Source organism: Gossypium hirsutum, chromosome D01, assembly GCF_007990345.1.
Source record: "Gossypium hirsutum isolate 1008001.06 chromosome D01, Gossypium_hirsutum_v2.1, whole genome shotgun sequence".
Classification (NCBI taxonomy): domain Eukaryota; kingdom Viridiplantae; phylum Streptophyta; class Magnoliopsida; order Malvales; family Malvaceae; genus Gossypium; species Gossypium hirsutum.
This window is the reverse complement of record NC_053437.1, coordinates 48942886-48956744: the sequence shown is the minus strand read 5'-3', so window position 1 is coordinate 48956744 and position 13859 is coordinate 48942886. Positions and strand designations below refer to the sequence as shown.

General features: G+C 35.3%; 1 protein-coding gene across 1 annotated transcript; it reads right to left on the bottom strand.

Moving 5' to 3' along the window:
* Positions 1 to 1755: 1755 nt before the first annotated feature.
* LOC107921498 (L10-interacting MYB domain-containing protein-like) lies at positions 1756 to 2175 on the bottom strand. The gene is made up of 2 exons (XM_016851342.1): positions 1990 to 2175; positions 1756 to 1902 (listed from the first exon to the last, which is right to left on the bottom strand). Exons 1-2 carry the CDS (start codon positions 2173 to 2175, stop codon positions 1756 to 1758), a joined length of 333 nt encoding a protein of 110 aa, XP_016706831.1.
* Positions 2176 to 13859: the final 11684 nt, after the last annotated feature.

Below are 13859 nucleotides of genomic sequence, written 5' to 3'. Positions count from 1 at the left end.
CAAAACACCAAAAGTTCATTCAACCACACTACGTAATGATGAATGTGAATGATTGAATATCTCTTCTTTACCAGATATAAGTCTACCTCTATGAAAGTTAGGTAAATGATATCATTGTCCTATATATGGTCCAATATAACCTTTCATTTAAGGATATCTAAAATTAACAAGATAATATTTTCCTACATGTCATAATATGATAAACAATTAATTCCAAGAGTTGTTTATTTGTTTAAATTATCAATTAAAGAACTTATACTGTATTATTTAAAAAAGAAATAAATGGAATATCTTACCATTTGGTGGGTGGGGAAATTTGTATTCTAGATCTCAATTTGCATCAAGAAATATTCTAGTGTCATGCGCCGGTCCTTTCCATCCAGCCATAACAAAGGTGAAACACATATTAAAATCACATACTGTCATAACATTCTGAGTCGTGAGACATTTTCTTCCAATGTAGGGAATTTGTTCATTTGGTGGAAGAATAGCAGCAATGTGAGTACCATCAATTACACCTATGCAATCTTGAACAAATAGTCATATTAGTCTCATGCATATTTTTAATCGAAAAAAATATTAGAATATAATAATATTAAATTTTAACCTTAAAATGCAACATATATCTAGAATCATTACATATTTGTTCGGGTATTGAGCTAAAAAACGATCATCGGGTGCAATTAGATCAATGGTCATCCTTAAAACTTTCTTAAGCACAATTGTAAAGTATCGACTTATTGTTGCTCCAAAACCTTTGAAATCTTTCTCGACATTGGGAAACTTTTGCAACGGTGCCCAAGATGTACAAAAATTTCCTAACATTTCACGAGAAGATATGTGTCTTGAAATTTTCAAATTGTATCTTGTCTCCAAAACTCTCACCAAACTTGTGAATACAATTTTTTACATTCTAAAATTAACCATACAATGTGATCCATGACCGTCAAGAATCTCTCGGATCCATGCCTCACATAATTTTTTTGAATCCATACATGATTACTTCAATATATACTTCTCATAATATAATTGCACAGAAGAAGATGCAACAAAAAGTAATTGGTTAAAACATTCCATGTGTTGTAAAATCTCTTTCTTCTCCCTTTCATCATCATTTTCATCACCGCTCGAATTGTCAACCATACTCATCACCTTTGAACAAATTTTATATCCAAAATCAAATATAAAAAACTATCGATAAAACTAGATTACACATAAATAAGTAGAACATAAATTCAATATCCAAAAACCAAACATAAACAACTATTGATGAAACTAGTTTAGCATTGTTGTTTAGTCACATAGTAGATATCTCTAGACCCTAGAAAATTTTCAACTCTCCTCTATTTCCATCTTTAGCCACCAATCTCTAATCTTGGGATTAATTGATAAAAACATAATTCGTTTGTCCTTATTGAGTACTAATTTTAGTGAGAAAAAGTATAGCGAACTAGCTTCAGGAACTTCCTCTGACATGCTATCAAGTAGTTTGCTTGTGGAATACCATATGGATCCATAGCAGGAGTCAAATTACATGTGGCTTGACTCATATTGTCAGATGCATTGCATAATTTTTCAATTTGACCGGATAATCTTGCAACCCTTCCAATTTGCTTTGAGGATTTCTTCCTTCCAATTTTAAAATGAGAAGTAGATATGTGAGGTGTTTTTCCTTTTTAACCGTTTCCATTAATGTGAACATCATTTCTCACATTTTCTTCCTTATTCTTTTTAGGTATGTCATTGTCAACATCCTCAAAAAAATTCACTATGGAGTGTATCAGAAGAAGGTGCCCATGTTTTATCACCAGTTGCAACTACCCTCATGAACATCTCGTCCAACTTCCCTTCAAATTCAGGATCAATGGCCAATGTTCTAAATTTTTGAGCTTTATGCAAAATCTACATATAAATTGGAAATTTAATAAGAAATTATCAATAACCTTATAAATAAGAAAAAAACAAAAATGTTAAGAATTATTAATGTACCTTTAACCTACTCTCACACCAATCATCCGATGCATAAACAGTTCTTTTTATATGATTCCACCATAGTCCAGTATCTTCACTTTTAAGTTTCTTCCAAGCCTTCCATTCTTTTTTCAAGGCATCCCACCTATTTTTAAATTGTCTTTGTGAATAAGCCTTGCCTTTTTCTTTCTCAAAGTTGGTCATTATTTTCAGTCATCCATCTTTTATGAAATGAGTATCAGGTATATTGTCTTTCAATATCTCTTTAATACAAATGTCATAGAATATGTCTGTCAATATCTTATTGTAACACCCCGTACCCGAGACCGTTGCCGGAGTCGGACACGAGGGGTTCACAGACTAAGTTCGCTTACTATTGCAGTCCATTTTAAAATTTTTCCAGGCAGTCGGCTAACTGCGTCACTGTCACCTTAAAAATCATATCTTGAGTTTCACAACTCGAAAATCAGTTTCGTGATTTTTCCCTGAAACTAGACTCATATGCCCATCTACATATTTTTTTCTAGAATTTTTGGTTGGGCCAATTAATACAGTTTATTAGTCAAATTCTCCCATGTTACAAGGATCGACTACACTGACCTTTGCGCATTACGACTTGGATATCTCCCTGCACAGAGCTTCAATACTGATGCCGTTTGTTTCTATAGAAACTAGACTCAGAGAGGAATCTATACATATATGGCATGACTCCTAATTATCTCTGGTTAATTTGTAATGAATTTCCAAATTCGGAACAGGGAGTCCAGAACCCGTTCTGGCCCTGTCTCACGAGAACCTGAATATCTCTTAACATACTGTCCATATGATCGTTTCGTTACCTTCCTATGAAAATAGATTCATTAAGGTTCGTTTACATAACTTATTCATTATTTAATTCCAATCCTACTATTTTTAGTGATTTTCCAAATCTACATCACTGCTGCTGCCAGCATCTGCCTTTAAGGTAGACTTTACCTACTTCATAGTTTCCATGATTCAACTAGCCCTTTTAGCATAAATAGCACAAATTATGATAGTGATTAACCATTCCATACCAAATGATTATAACATTATGCTCAAACATATATAAGCCATTTTCGCATGGCTATATACATTAACCAAAATATTCCTCCGCCACTAGTCTATTTTATACATGCCATAAGATAATCCAAAACATAGCAGTACCAAACAGTGGATAGTGATAGTGTGACTAGTTGCTGACGATCCCCGAGCCTGTAGCTTCGCAATGAGATCTATAAAACAGAGGAAACAGAGTAAACGGAGTAAGCATTACAATGCTTAGTAAGTTTTAAGCAGTGTCAACAGATAACAATCAAATTATAACATAGTTGTTCGTATTTTTATTTCACTCTTCCTTCGGGCATACCATCCCTTTACCGAATACGCACATCTCATAGATTACTCTCATATGCATCACATAACTACCTTATGATTTAGTGCAAATCAAGCTCACATATAAACTTGGAGTACATACCTGTTTAACCTTTCGCATTGAATATATTTATAAGCAATTCTTATTACGAAGTCTTACCCGGACATAATCTCCACACGAAGTTATCGGGTCTTACCCGGACAAAATCCCCACACGTAGTCATCGGGTCTTTAGAGCTCGGATATAGTACGAGCACGAAGCTTACGGACATTAATCAGTGATAATATTCTCGCATAAAGCCTGCGGGGTTTTAACCCGGATATAGTACTGACACAAATGCCCTTCGGGACTTATCACATTTATACACTTTCACATCCATCACGTTGGCCACTCGGCCCTGTCACATATATATACTTTCACATTCATCACATCGGCCATTAGGCCCTATCACATATATATACACTTTCACATTCATCACATCGCCATTAGGCCCTATCACATATATATACACTTTCACATACATCACATCGGCCATTAGGCCTTATCACGTATATACACTTTCACATTCATCACATCGGCCATTAGGCCTTATCACGTATATACACTTTCACATTCATCACATCGGCCATTAGGCCTTATCACGTATATACACTTTCACATTCATCACATCGGCCATTAGGCCTTATCACGTATATACACTTTCACATTCATCACATCGGCCATTAGGCCTTATCACGTATATACACTTTCACATTCATCACATCGGCCATTAGGCCTTATCACGTATATACACTTTCACATTCATCACATCGGCCATTACGCCTTATCACATATATACACTTTCACATTCATCACATCGGCCATTACGCCTTATCACCTATATACACTTTCACATTCATCACATCGGCCATTAGGCCTTATCACGTATATACACTTTCACATTCATCACATCGGCCATTAGGCCTTATCACGTATATACACTTTCACATTCATCACATCGGCCATTAGGCCTTATCACATATATATACACTTTCACATTCATCACATCGGCCATTAGGCCTTATCACATATATACACTTTCACGTTCATCACATCGGCCATTAGGCCTTACTATCATTTCATATTCGAATACTCATAAACTTACAATACCACGATTTAGAATTCAAGTATGGGTTTAATCAATAGCTTATGAGCAACTAAAACAAGTTTATCAAGGTTCACAACATAATCTCAAATTCAGCACAAGCTGTTTTTCCTGAGCAATAGTCACTAAATTATTTATAACTGGAGCTACAAAACTCCAACTCACTTTCCGTTAATTTTTCTTGAATATAGACTCGTATATCTTCCATCCATAAAATTTCCAGAATTTTAGGTTTGGCCAATCAATACCAGATTTTTCTTAAAGTTTCCCCTGTTTCACTGTTTGACTAATCTGACCACTCTTCACTACGAATCAAATTTCTCATTTTACAGAATTCGAAATGTGTTGTATTTGATTTCATTTGAAACTAGACTCATTAAGGAGTCTAAGCATATAAATTTTATCTTATAACCATTTTTGTACAATTTATAATGATTTTCTAAATACAGAACAGAGGATTACAGTGTCATTCTGCGCTGTCTCACACAACTTTAAGTATCTCATTATCGGAAATTCCTTTGCTTACACGGTTTCTTTTATAAGAAACTATACTCATTAAGCTTTAATTTCATGTCTCATTCAGCCTCTAATTCAAATCCATATATTTATGGTGATTTTCTAAAGTCACGTTACTGCTGCTGTCCGAAGCAGACTATTTCAAATTACCCTTAAATTCCCAAGCTCAAACACTTAAGAATTTACCATTTGGGCTTAGAACATATCATGGCCACATCATATCTTATTAAATCAACTCATCATGTCCTATTATAATTGAATTTACTCAACGTTTAATCACTTAAAACTTACCTCGGATGTGGTCGAACAATTTCGGCGGCTATTCGATCACTTTTTCCTTTCCCTTGTTGGACGCCTCTCCTTTAGAGTCTTGAGCTTAAACAAATAAATTAACTCATTTAACCGCTTTGCTACATATATTGGTATCCACATTTTAATGATTTTATGACATACGAAACGACATGGTAAAATTTTCATCTTGCTACTTTATGTTCTTAGCTATTCGGCTAATAACCTCATGCAATTACCATACTATCAATAATCTAATCACACATGCATATGCATACTTGGACATTCGGTAATCACCTTTGCTAATTTTAAACTCAACATCACATAAGCTCCCAAGTGATGGCCGAATGCTTCATTTGTTACCCAACTAACCATTCAACAACCTCAACCTCATTACCACCCTTTTATGCCTAATTATCTAAGTCAAGATAAGATCATCAACATGCCTAACTATAGCCGAATGAGCAACATTAATCTATCATTTCTATCTCATTTAACACTTAACATTTACCACATATCGATTCACCAAACTCTCCATCTATTCATGCTCTCATATTCGGTCACCCATACCCATACTAACCATATAACTAATTAATCCTAGGGTTAAACACAAGTGCAATATTGAAGCACCATGGCCGAACCTTCATGAAGTTGCTAAGACCCCTCATTTCTACTCCTCACACACTCTCACATCCAAACCTTTTTATTAAACACTCAAGCTCAATCATCTTCATGCCTCATCACCACAACATCAAAACACCAACCAAGAAAGACAACACCCATGGCCGAATATCATCTCCATCACATAGCAAGATTTAGACCATGGGCTAGGTAGAACTCAAACTAACAACTAAAACATGCATGCATCTCATGGAACATCATCAAACATACCTTAGTCTAGTTACATGCATGGCCGAATCTCTGCAACCTTTCTTCTTCCTTCCTCCTTCAAATTTTCGGCCAAGGTGTTAAAGGATGAACACCCTTTCTTTTTTTTCTTTTCTTTGTCTAGTTACGGCAAAATGGAGGGGGGATGGATGAGACAACTTTGTTTTCATCACCCCTCCCTTTTCATTACTTAATTACTAACCCTTTATTTATTCTTTCTAACATAACACACTAAGCCAACATGTTCCCAACATGTTTCCACCCATAGCATGGCCGGCCACTAGCTCAAATTTTGGGTAATTTGACATGCAAACCCATCATTTTCATAACATGCATTAATAGGCCACTTCACATTTGCCTAGCACATTTCTAATTTTTCTCACATAAGTCCTATTTAATAAAATTCACTTACAATTAACAAAATTCAAACATGAAATTTTCACACATGCATATATACATATAATAGACATAAAATATTATATTCAATTATTTCTGCAACTCGGTTTAGTGGTCCCGAAACCACTTCCCGACTAGGGTCAAATTAGGGGTGTCACAACTCTTCCCCCCTTTAGGGATTTTCGTCCTCGAAAATTTCTACCGATGCATAGTTTAGGATAACGTCCTCTTATTGAATTATATCCATATAAACATTAGCTCATCGATAGCAATTGTAATTCATTACTGATTTCGCATCGATCCATAAAATCATTTTCTTATCTTAAAACAAATACATAAACATTTCTACAAGTATGCACATATATCTCATTTTCTTGATTTCATAAGCAATAATCACTTAACTTAATTCACAAATGCATTTCAAACACATATTGAGCACATATTAACATGTATAATTCACATCATCAACCCACATATTTGTAACGCACATTTTCATTCATGAATAAGCTGTAACCTAACCGAAAGTACACATATACTCAAACATCCCAATAAATATCCTTTATAACTTTATCACATCTCAATATTCAACTAAACTCATTTCCAAAAGAAAAGTCAACTTCCACGTACCTGAACATTTAGTTCATTTAGCACATTCAATCATAGTTAACGTTACCCGTATACAGTAGAATAGGCATAAAGCCTAATATAATACACTGGCATGAGATTTATTCTAGCGCATAACTCGTATATCCAAAATTATCAACATTCATCAAAAATTCTTTCAAACTTTCGAATGTCGAAACTTAATCAAAATAATTTCTTGAACAAGATTAACAAAATAGTGTCCATTCAGCAATAGCACATATAGCTCTTACAATGCCATATCCTAGATATGGTCTTACATATTCTCACATATCGAGCCGATGCCATGTCCCAGACATGGTCTTACACACTATCTCAAATCAATGCCTTCGTCCCAAACGAGGCCTTACATGAACTCCACTTTTCACACTTAGTGCCCACTGACCGATCTCGCACTCATAGTGCTCGGTTAAAGGAATTCGCACACACACAGTGCCTCTAATCATTCACATACATAGTGCTCTTATTCATTCGTTAATACACATTGAAATGACTTAACCAAGTCTATAAACATCATGTATGTACACTTTTAAACATATCATCTCATTTAAATTTGAATTCGTATAGTAATGAGCACTTAAACTTTGCTCAAATTACCGGCACGAAGCCTACTAGACACGAAGGCCCGAATACACGTCACCAGCATGATTACTCTTCGGGACCTAGCCCGGATATAACACCAGCACGAATGCTCTTTGGGGTTTAGCACGGATATATCACTAGCACAAATGCTCTTCGGAACTTAGCCCGGATACATCACTAGCACGAATGCTCCTCGGGACTTAGCCCGGATATATCACTAGCATGAATGCTCTTCGAAACTTAGCCCGGATACATCACTAGCATGAATGCTCTTCGGGACTTAGCCCGGATTTAGTAACTCGCACCAATGCCTTCGGGCTTAGCCCGGAATTAGTATCTCGCACAAATGCCTTCGGATCTTAGTCCGGATATGGTCACTTAGCACAAAGCCTTCGGGACTTAGCCCGGACATCATTCGAATAACCATGCACATTTAACAATAAATCATGACACATTCGTATTTCATTTTCATTAGCAAAACTCAAACACAAGACACTTATCATTCTTGCAATTTCGGCTCAATAGCCACACACAAAGAGCATGATTTTGATTTGCTTAAAACATGATCTAATCAAATCATAATTTAAGCTCTATTACTCAAGGACTTACCCCTTTCCGCTGTCCGAAATTGACTCGGTAAGGTCGCACCCTTAATATAAATAATTGATAGAAAATATATATATAGTGGGTTCGCACACATAGTGCTTAATAATCAACCACGCACACTTAGTGCCATGTATTTTAAACTCGCACACTTAGTGCCATGCATTTCAAGCCCGCACACTTAGTGCCAATCTCACAACCGTGAACCCTTATTGCCCGCACACTTAGTGCCAATCTCACAACCGTGAACACTTATTGCCCGCACACTTAGTGCTGAAAACCAACCACTCTATACGCTTCACTGCCTTTTTACATTCGACAATTTCGTCTCTACATACATATACACATATAGCAATACACATTAGTATATCATTTACATTACTTGAATACAAACACAACATGCTTATCGACCATTCAACTTCCAGTTCCATAGCCACATACAAAAATCACATTTATAGTCATAACACTCTTTCAAAATTGCATCACTTATACCCTTATAATTCAATCCAAATCGAACTTCAAATACGAGTACATGATACGTACCTGATCAACTTAATAATTTAGGCATATCTAAATGAATTTATATCGCAAATTCTCATAGTCAGAAGCTTGCTACAGCTCGATCGGGATCAAGATTCATTACAATACAGCAAACACATTTTAATAGCCAAAAATCATCACACTATCATTTTATCACTTTATGGCATGTATAAATAGACTCACGCGTGCTACGTTAGTCCTAGAATCGACTAAACCGTAGCTCTGATACCAATAAAATTGTAACACCCCGTACCCGAGACCGTTGCCGGAGTCGGACACGAGGGGTTCACAGACTAAGTTCGCTTACTATTGCAGTCCATTTTAAAATTTTTCCAGGCAGTCGGCTAACTGCGTCACTGTCACCTTAAAAATCATATCTTGAGTTTCACAACTCGAAAATCAGTTTCGTGATTTTTCCCTGAAACTAGACTCATATGCCCATCTACATATTTTTTTCTAGAATTTTTGGTTGGGCCAATTAATACAGTTTATTAGTCAAATTCTCCCATGTTACAAGGATCGACTACACTGACCTTTGCGCATTACGACTTGGATATCTCCCTGCACAGAGCTTCAATACTGATGCCGTTTGTTTCTATAGAAACTAGACTCAGAGAGGAATCTATACATATATGGCATGACTCCTAATTATCTCTGGTTAATTTGTAATGAATTTCCAAATTCGGAACAGGGAGTCCAGAACCCGTTCTGGCCCTGTCTCACGAGAACCTGAATATCTCTTAACATACTGTCCATATGATCGTTTCGTTACCTTCCTATGAAAATAGATTCATTAAGGTTCGTTTACATAACTTATTCATTATTTAATTCCAATCCTACTATTTTTAGTGATTTTCCAAATCTACATCACTGCTGCTGCCAGCATCTGCCTTTAAGGTAGACTTTACCTACTTCATAGTTTCCATGATTCAACTAGCCCTTTTAGCATAAATAGCACAAATTATGATAGTGATTAACCATTCCATACCAAATGATTATAACATTATGCTCAAACATATATAAGCCATTTTCGCATGGCTATATACATTAACCAAAATATTCCTCCGCCACTAGTCTATTTTATACATGCCATAAGATAATCCAAAACATAGCAGTACCAAACAGTGGATAGTGATAGTGTGACTAGTTGCTGACGATCCCCGAGCCTGTAGCTTCGCAATGAGATCTATAAAACAGAGGAAACAGAGTAAACGGAGTAAGCATTACAATGCTTAGTAAGTTTTAAGCAGTGTCAACAGATAACAATCAAATTATAACATAGTTGTTCGTATTTTTATTTCACTCTTCCTTCGGGCATACCATCCCTTTACCGAATACGCACATCTCATAGATTGCTCTCGTATGCATCACATAACTACCTTATGATTTAGTGCAAATCAAGCTCACATATAAACTTGGAGTACATACCTGTTTAACCTTTCGCATTGAATATATTTATAAGCAATTCTTATTACGAAGTCTTACCCGGACATAATCTCCACACGAAGTTATCGGGTCTTACCCGGACAAAATCCCCACACGTAGTCATCGGGTCTTTAGAGCTCGGATATAGTACGAGCACGAAGCTTACGGACATTAATCAGTGATAATATTCTCGCATAAAGCCTGCGGGGTTTTAACCCGGATATAGTACTGACACAAATGCCCTTCGGGACTTATCACATTTATACACTTTCACATCCATCACGTTGGCCACTCGGCCCTGTCACATATATATACTTTCACATTCATCACATCGGCCATTAGGCCCTATCACATATATATACACTTTCACATTCATCACATCGGCCATTAGGCCCTATCACATATATACACTTTCACATTCATCACATCGGCCATTAGGCCTTATCACATATATACACTTTCACATTCATCACATCGGCCATTAGGCCTTATCACATATATACACTTTCACATTCATCACGTCGGCCATTAGGCCTTATCACGTATATACACTTTCACATTCATCACATCGGCCATTAGGCCTTATCACATATATATACACTTTCACATTCATCACATCGGCCATTAGGCCTTATCACATATATACACTTTCACGTTCATCACATCGGCCATTAGGCCTTACTATCATTTCATATTCGAATACTCATAAACTTACAATACCACGATTTAGAATTCAAGTATGGGTTTAATCAATAGCTTATGAGCAACTAAAACAAGTTTATCAAGGTTCACAACATAATCTCAAATTCAGCACAAGCTGTTTTTCCTGAGCAATAGTCACTAAATTATTTATAACTGGAGCTACAAAACTCCAAATCACTTTCCGTTAATTTTTCCTGAATATAGACTCGTATATCTTCCATCCATAAAATTTCCAAAATTTTAGGTTTAGCCAATCAATACCAGATTTTCTTAAAGTTTCCCCTGTTTCACTATTTGACTAATCTGACCACTCTTCACTACGAATCAAATTTCTCATTTTATAGAATTAGAAATGTGTTGTATTTGATTTAATTTGAAACTAGACTCATTAAGGAGTCTAAGCATATAAATTTTATCTTATAACCATTTTTGTACAATTTATAATGATTTTCTAAAAACAGAACAGAGGATTACAGTGTCATTCTGCGCTGTCTCACACAACTTTAAGTATCTCATTATCGAAAATTCCTTTGCTTACACGGTTTCTTTTATAAGAAACTAGACTCATTAAGATTTAATTTCATGTCTCATTCAGCCTCTAATTCAAATCCATATATTTATGGTGATTTTCTAAAGTCACGTTACTGCTGCTGTCCGAAGCAGACTATTTCAAATTACCCTTAAATTCCCAAGCTCAAACACTTAAGAACTTACCATTTGGGCTTAGAACATATCATGGCCACATCATATCTTATTAAATCAACTCATCATGTCCTATTATAATTGAATTTACTCAACGTTTAATCACTTAAAACTTACCTCGGATGTGGTCGAACAATTTCGGCGGCTATTCGATCACTTTTTCCTTTCCCTTGTTGGACGCCTCTCCTTTAGAGTCTTGAGCTTAAACAAATAAATTAACTCATTTAACCGCTTTGCTACATATATTGGTATCCACATTTTAATGATTTTATGACATACGAAACGACATGGTAAAATTTTCATCTTCCTACTTTATGTTCTTAGCTATTCGGCTAATAACCTCATGCAATTACCATACTATCAATAATCTAATCACACATGCATATGCATACTTGGACATTCGGTAATCACCTTTGCTAATTTTAAACTCAACATCACATAAGCTCCCAAGTGATGGCCGAATGCTTCATTTGTTACCCAACTAACCATTCAACAACCTCAACCTCATTACCACCCTTTTATGCCTAATTATCTAAGTCAAGATAAGATCTTCAACATGCCTAACTATAGCCGAATGTGCAACATTAATCTATCATTTCTATCTCATTTAACACTTAACATTTACCACATATCGATTCACCAAACTCTCCATCTATTCATGCTCTCATATTCGGTCACCCATACCCATACTAACCATATAACTAATTAATCCTAGGGTTAAACACAAGTGCAATATTGAAGCACCATGGCCGAACCTTCATGAAGTTGCTAAGACCCCTCATTTCTACTCCTCACACACTCTCACATCCAAACCTTTTTATTAAACACTCAAGCTCAATCATCTTCATGCCTCATCACCACAACATCAAAACACCAACCAAGAAAGACAACACCCATGGCCGAATATCATCTCCATCACATAGCAAGATTTAGACCATGGGCTAGGTAGAACTCAAACTAACAACTAAAACATGCATGCATCTCATGGAACATCATCAAACATACCTTAGTCTAGTTACATGCATGGCCGAATCTCTGCAACCTTTCTTCTTCCTTCCTCCTTCAACTATTATATAATAGACATATAATATTATATTCAATTATTTCTGCAACTCGATTTAGCGGTCCCGAAACCACTTCCCGACTAGGGCCAAATTAGGGGTGTCACACTTATCCCACATTGCTTTGACCTTTTCACCAATAACTTCAGTCGCCGAAGTACTCATCTATTGTGTATATAAACATATTCGTTTTAACCAGTAAAACAAACAAGAAAATCATATATAGAGACCAAAGCCATTTACCTCTCAAGGAGAAAGTAAAAAAGGAAAAAGAAAATAAAAAAGCATACCTTGAAGGAACAAAGATAAAAAGATGTATCTTTGAAGAAGAAAGGCAAGTCCTCTTCCAATTTGCACTAGTTACAATGAACATGAGTACTATAAGTATTACATAATATTGCACAATCAATAAAAAGAAATATATTCTCACCAAAAATTTATGTGCAGAATTTATATAAAATTTTATCTTCTACCTGCACTTTGGACACAAATGATCAAAAATTTATGTGTAGAATGTATATAAAATTTTACATAATGTCAATGAAGGCTGTACGAAGAGAATGGCAGAGTAAGAATCGGTGATTTCATAATTAAATGCTTTCACAGAACAAACATCAAATTACATAAATAAAAAGCACAAATATAGGATGCTAAATAGGGTATCAAGGGAATGGAATGGAACATTTGACATGGTGTTTTAGAATAAAGCAGACACAATAAACAAAGTTGTATAAAAGTTGGAATATGAAGAAGCTTTTTTTTCAATGGATCCAAGTAGTCTTATATATAAAATTATTACTAAATCTCTCTCAACTTTCATTTCATTACATGTAAACTTTTTGTCTTCTGTCAAATAAAAAGAAATCTTTAGTGTCAATTATTTTGTTTTCCCTATTTTATTCGATGGCTAAATATAGCATTTAAAACGAGAACAAATATATGAAAAACTTAACATGATTGAGAAAATCTAAATTTTGAGAATTTATAATAAAATATTAAAAGAAAA

What these genes read in the sequence shown, in the direction of transcription:
- LOC107921498 (XM_016851342.1), bottom strand. Translation starts at nt 2,175, where the DNA reads ATGACCAACTTTGAGAAAGAAAAAGGCAAGGCTTATTCACAAAGACAA. An exon ending in GGTGTGAGAGTAGGTTAAAG is followed by an intron (nt 1,903 to 1,989) that starts GTACATTAATAA and finishes ATTTATATGTAG; the next exon opens with ATTTTGCATAAAGCTCAAAA.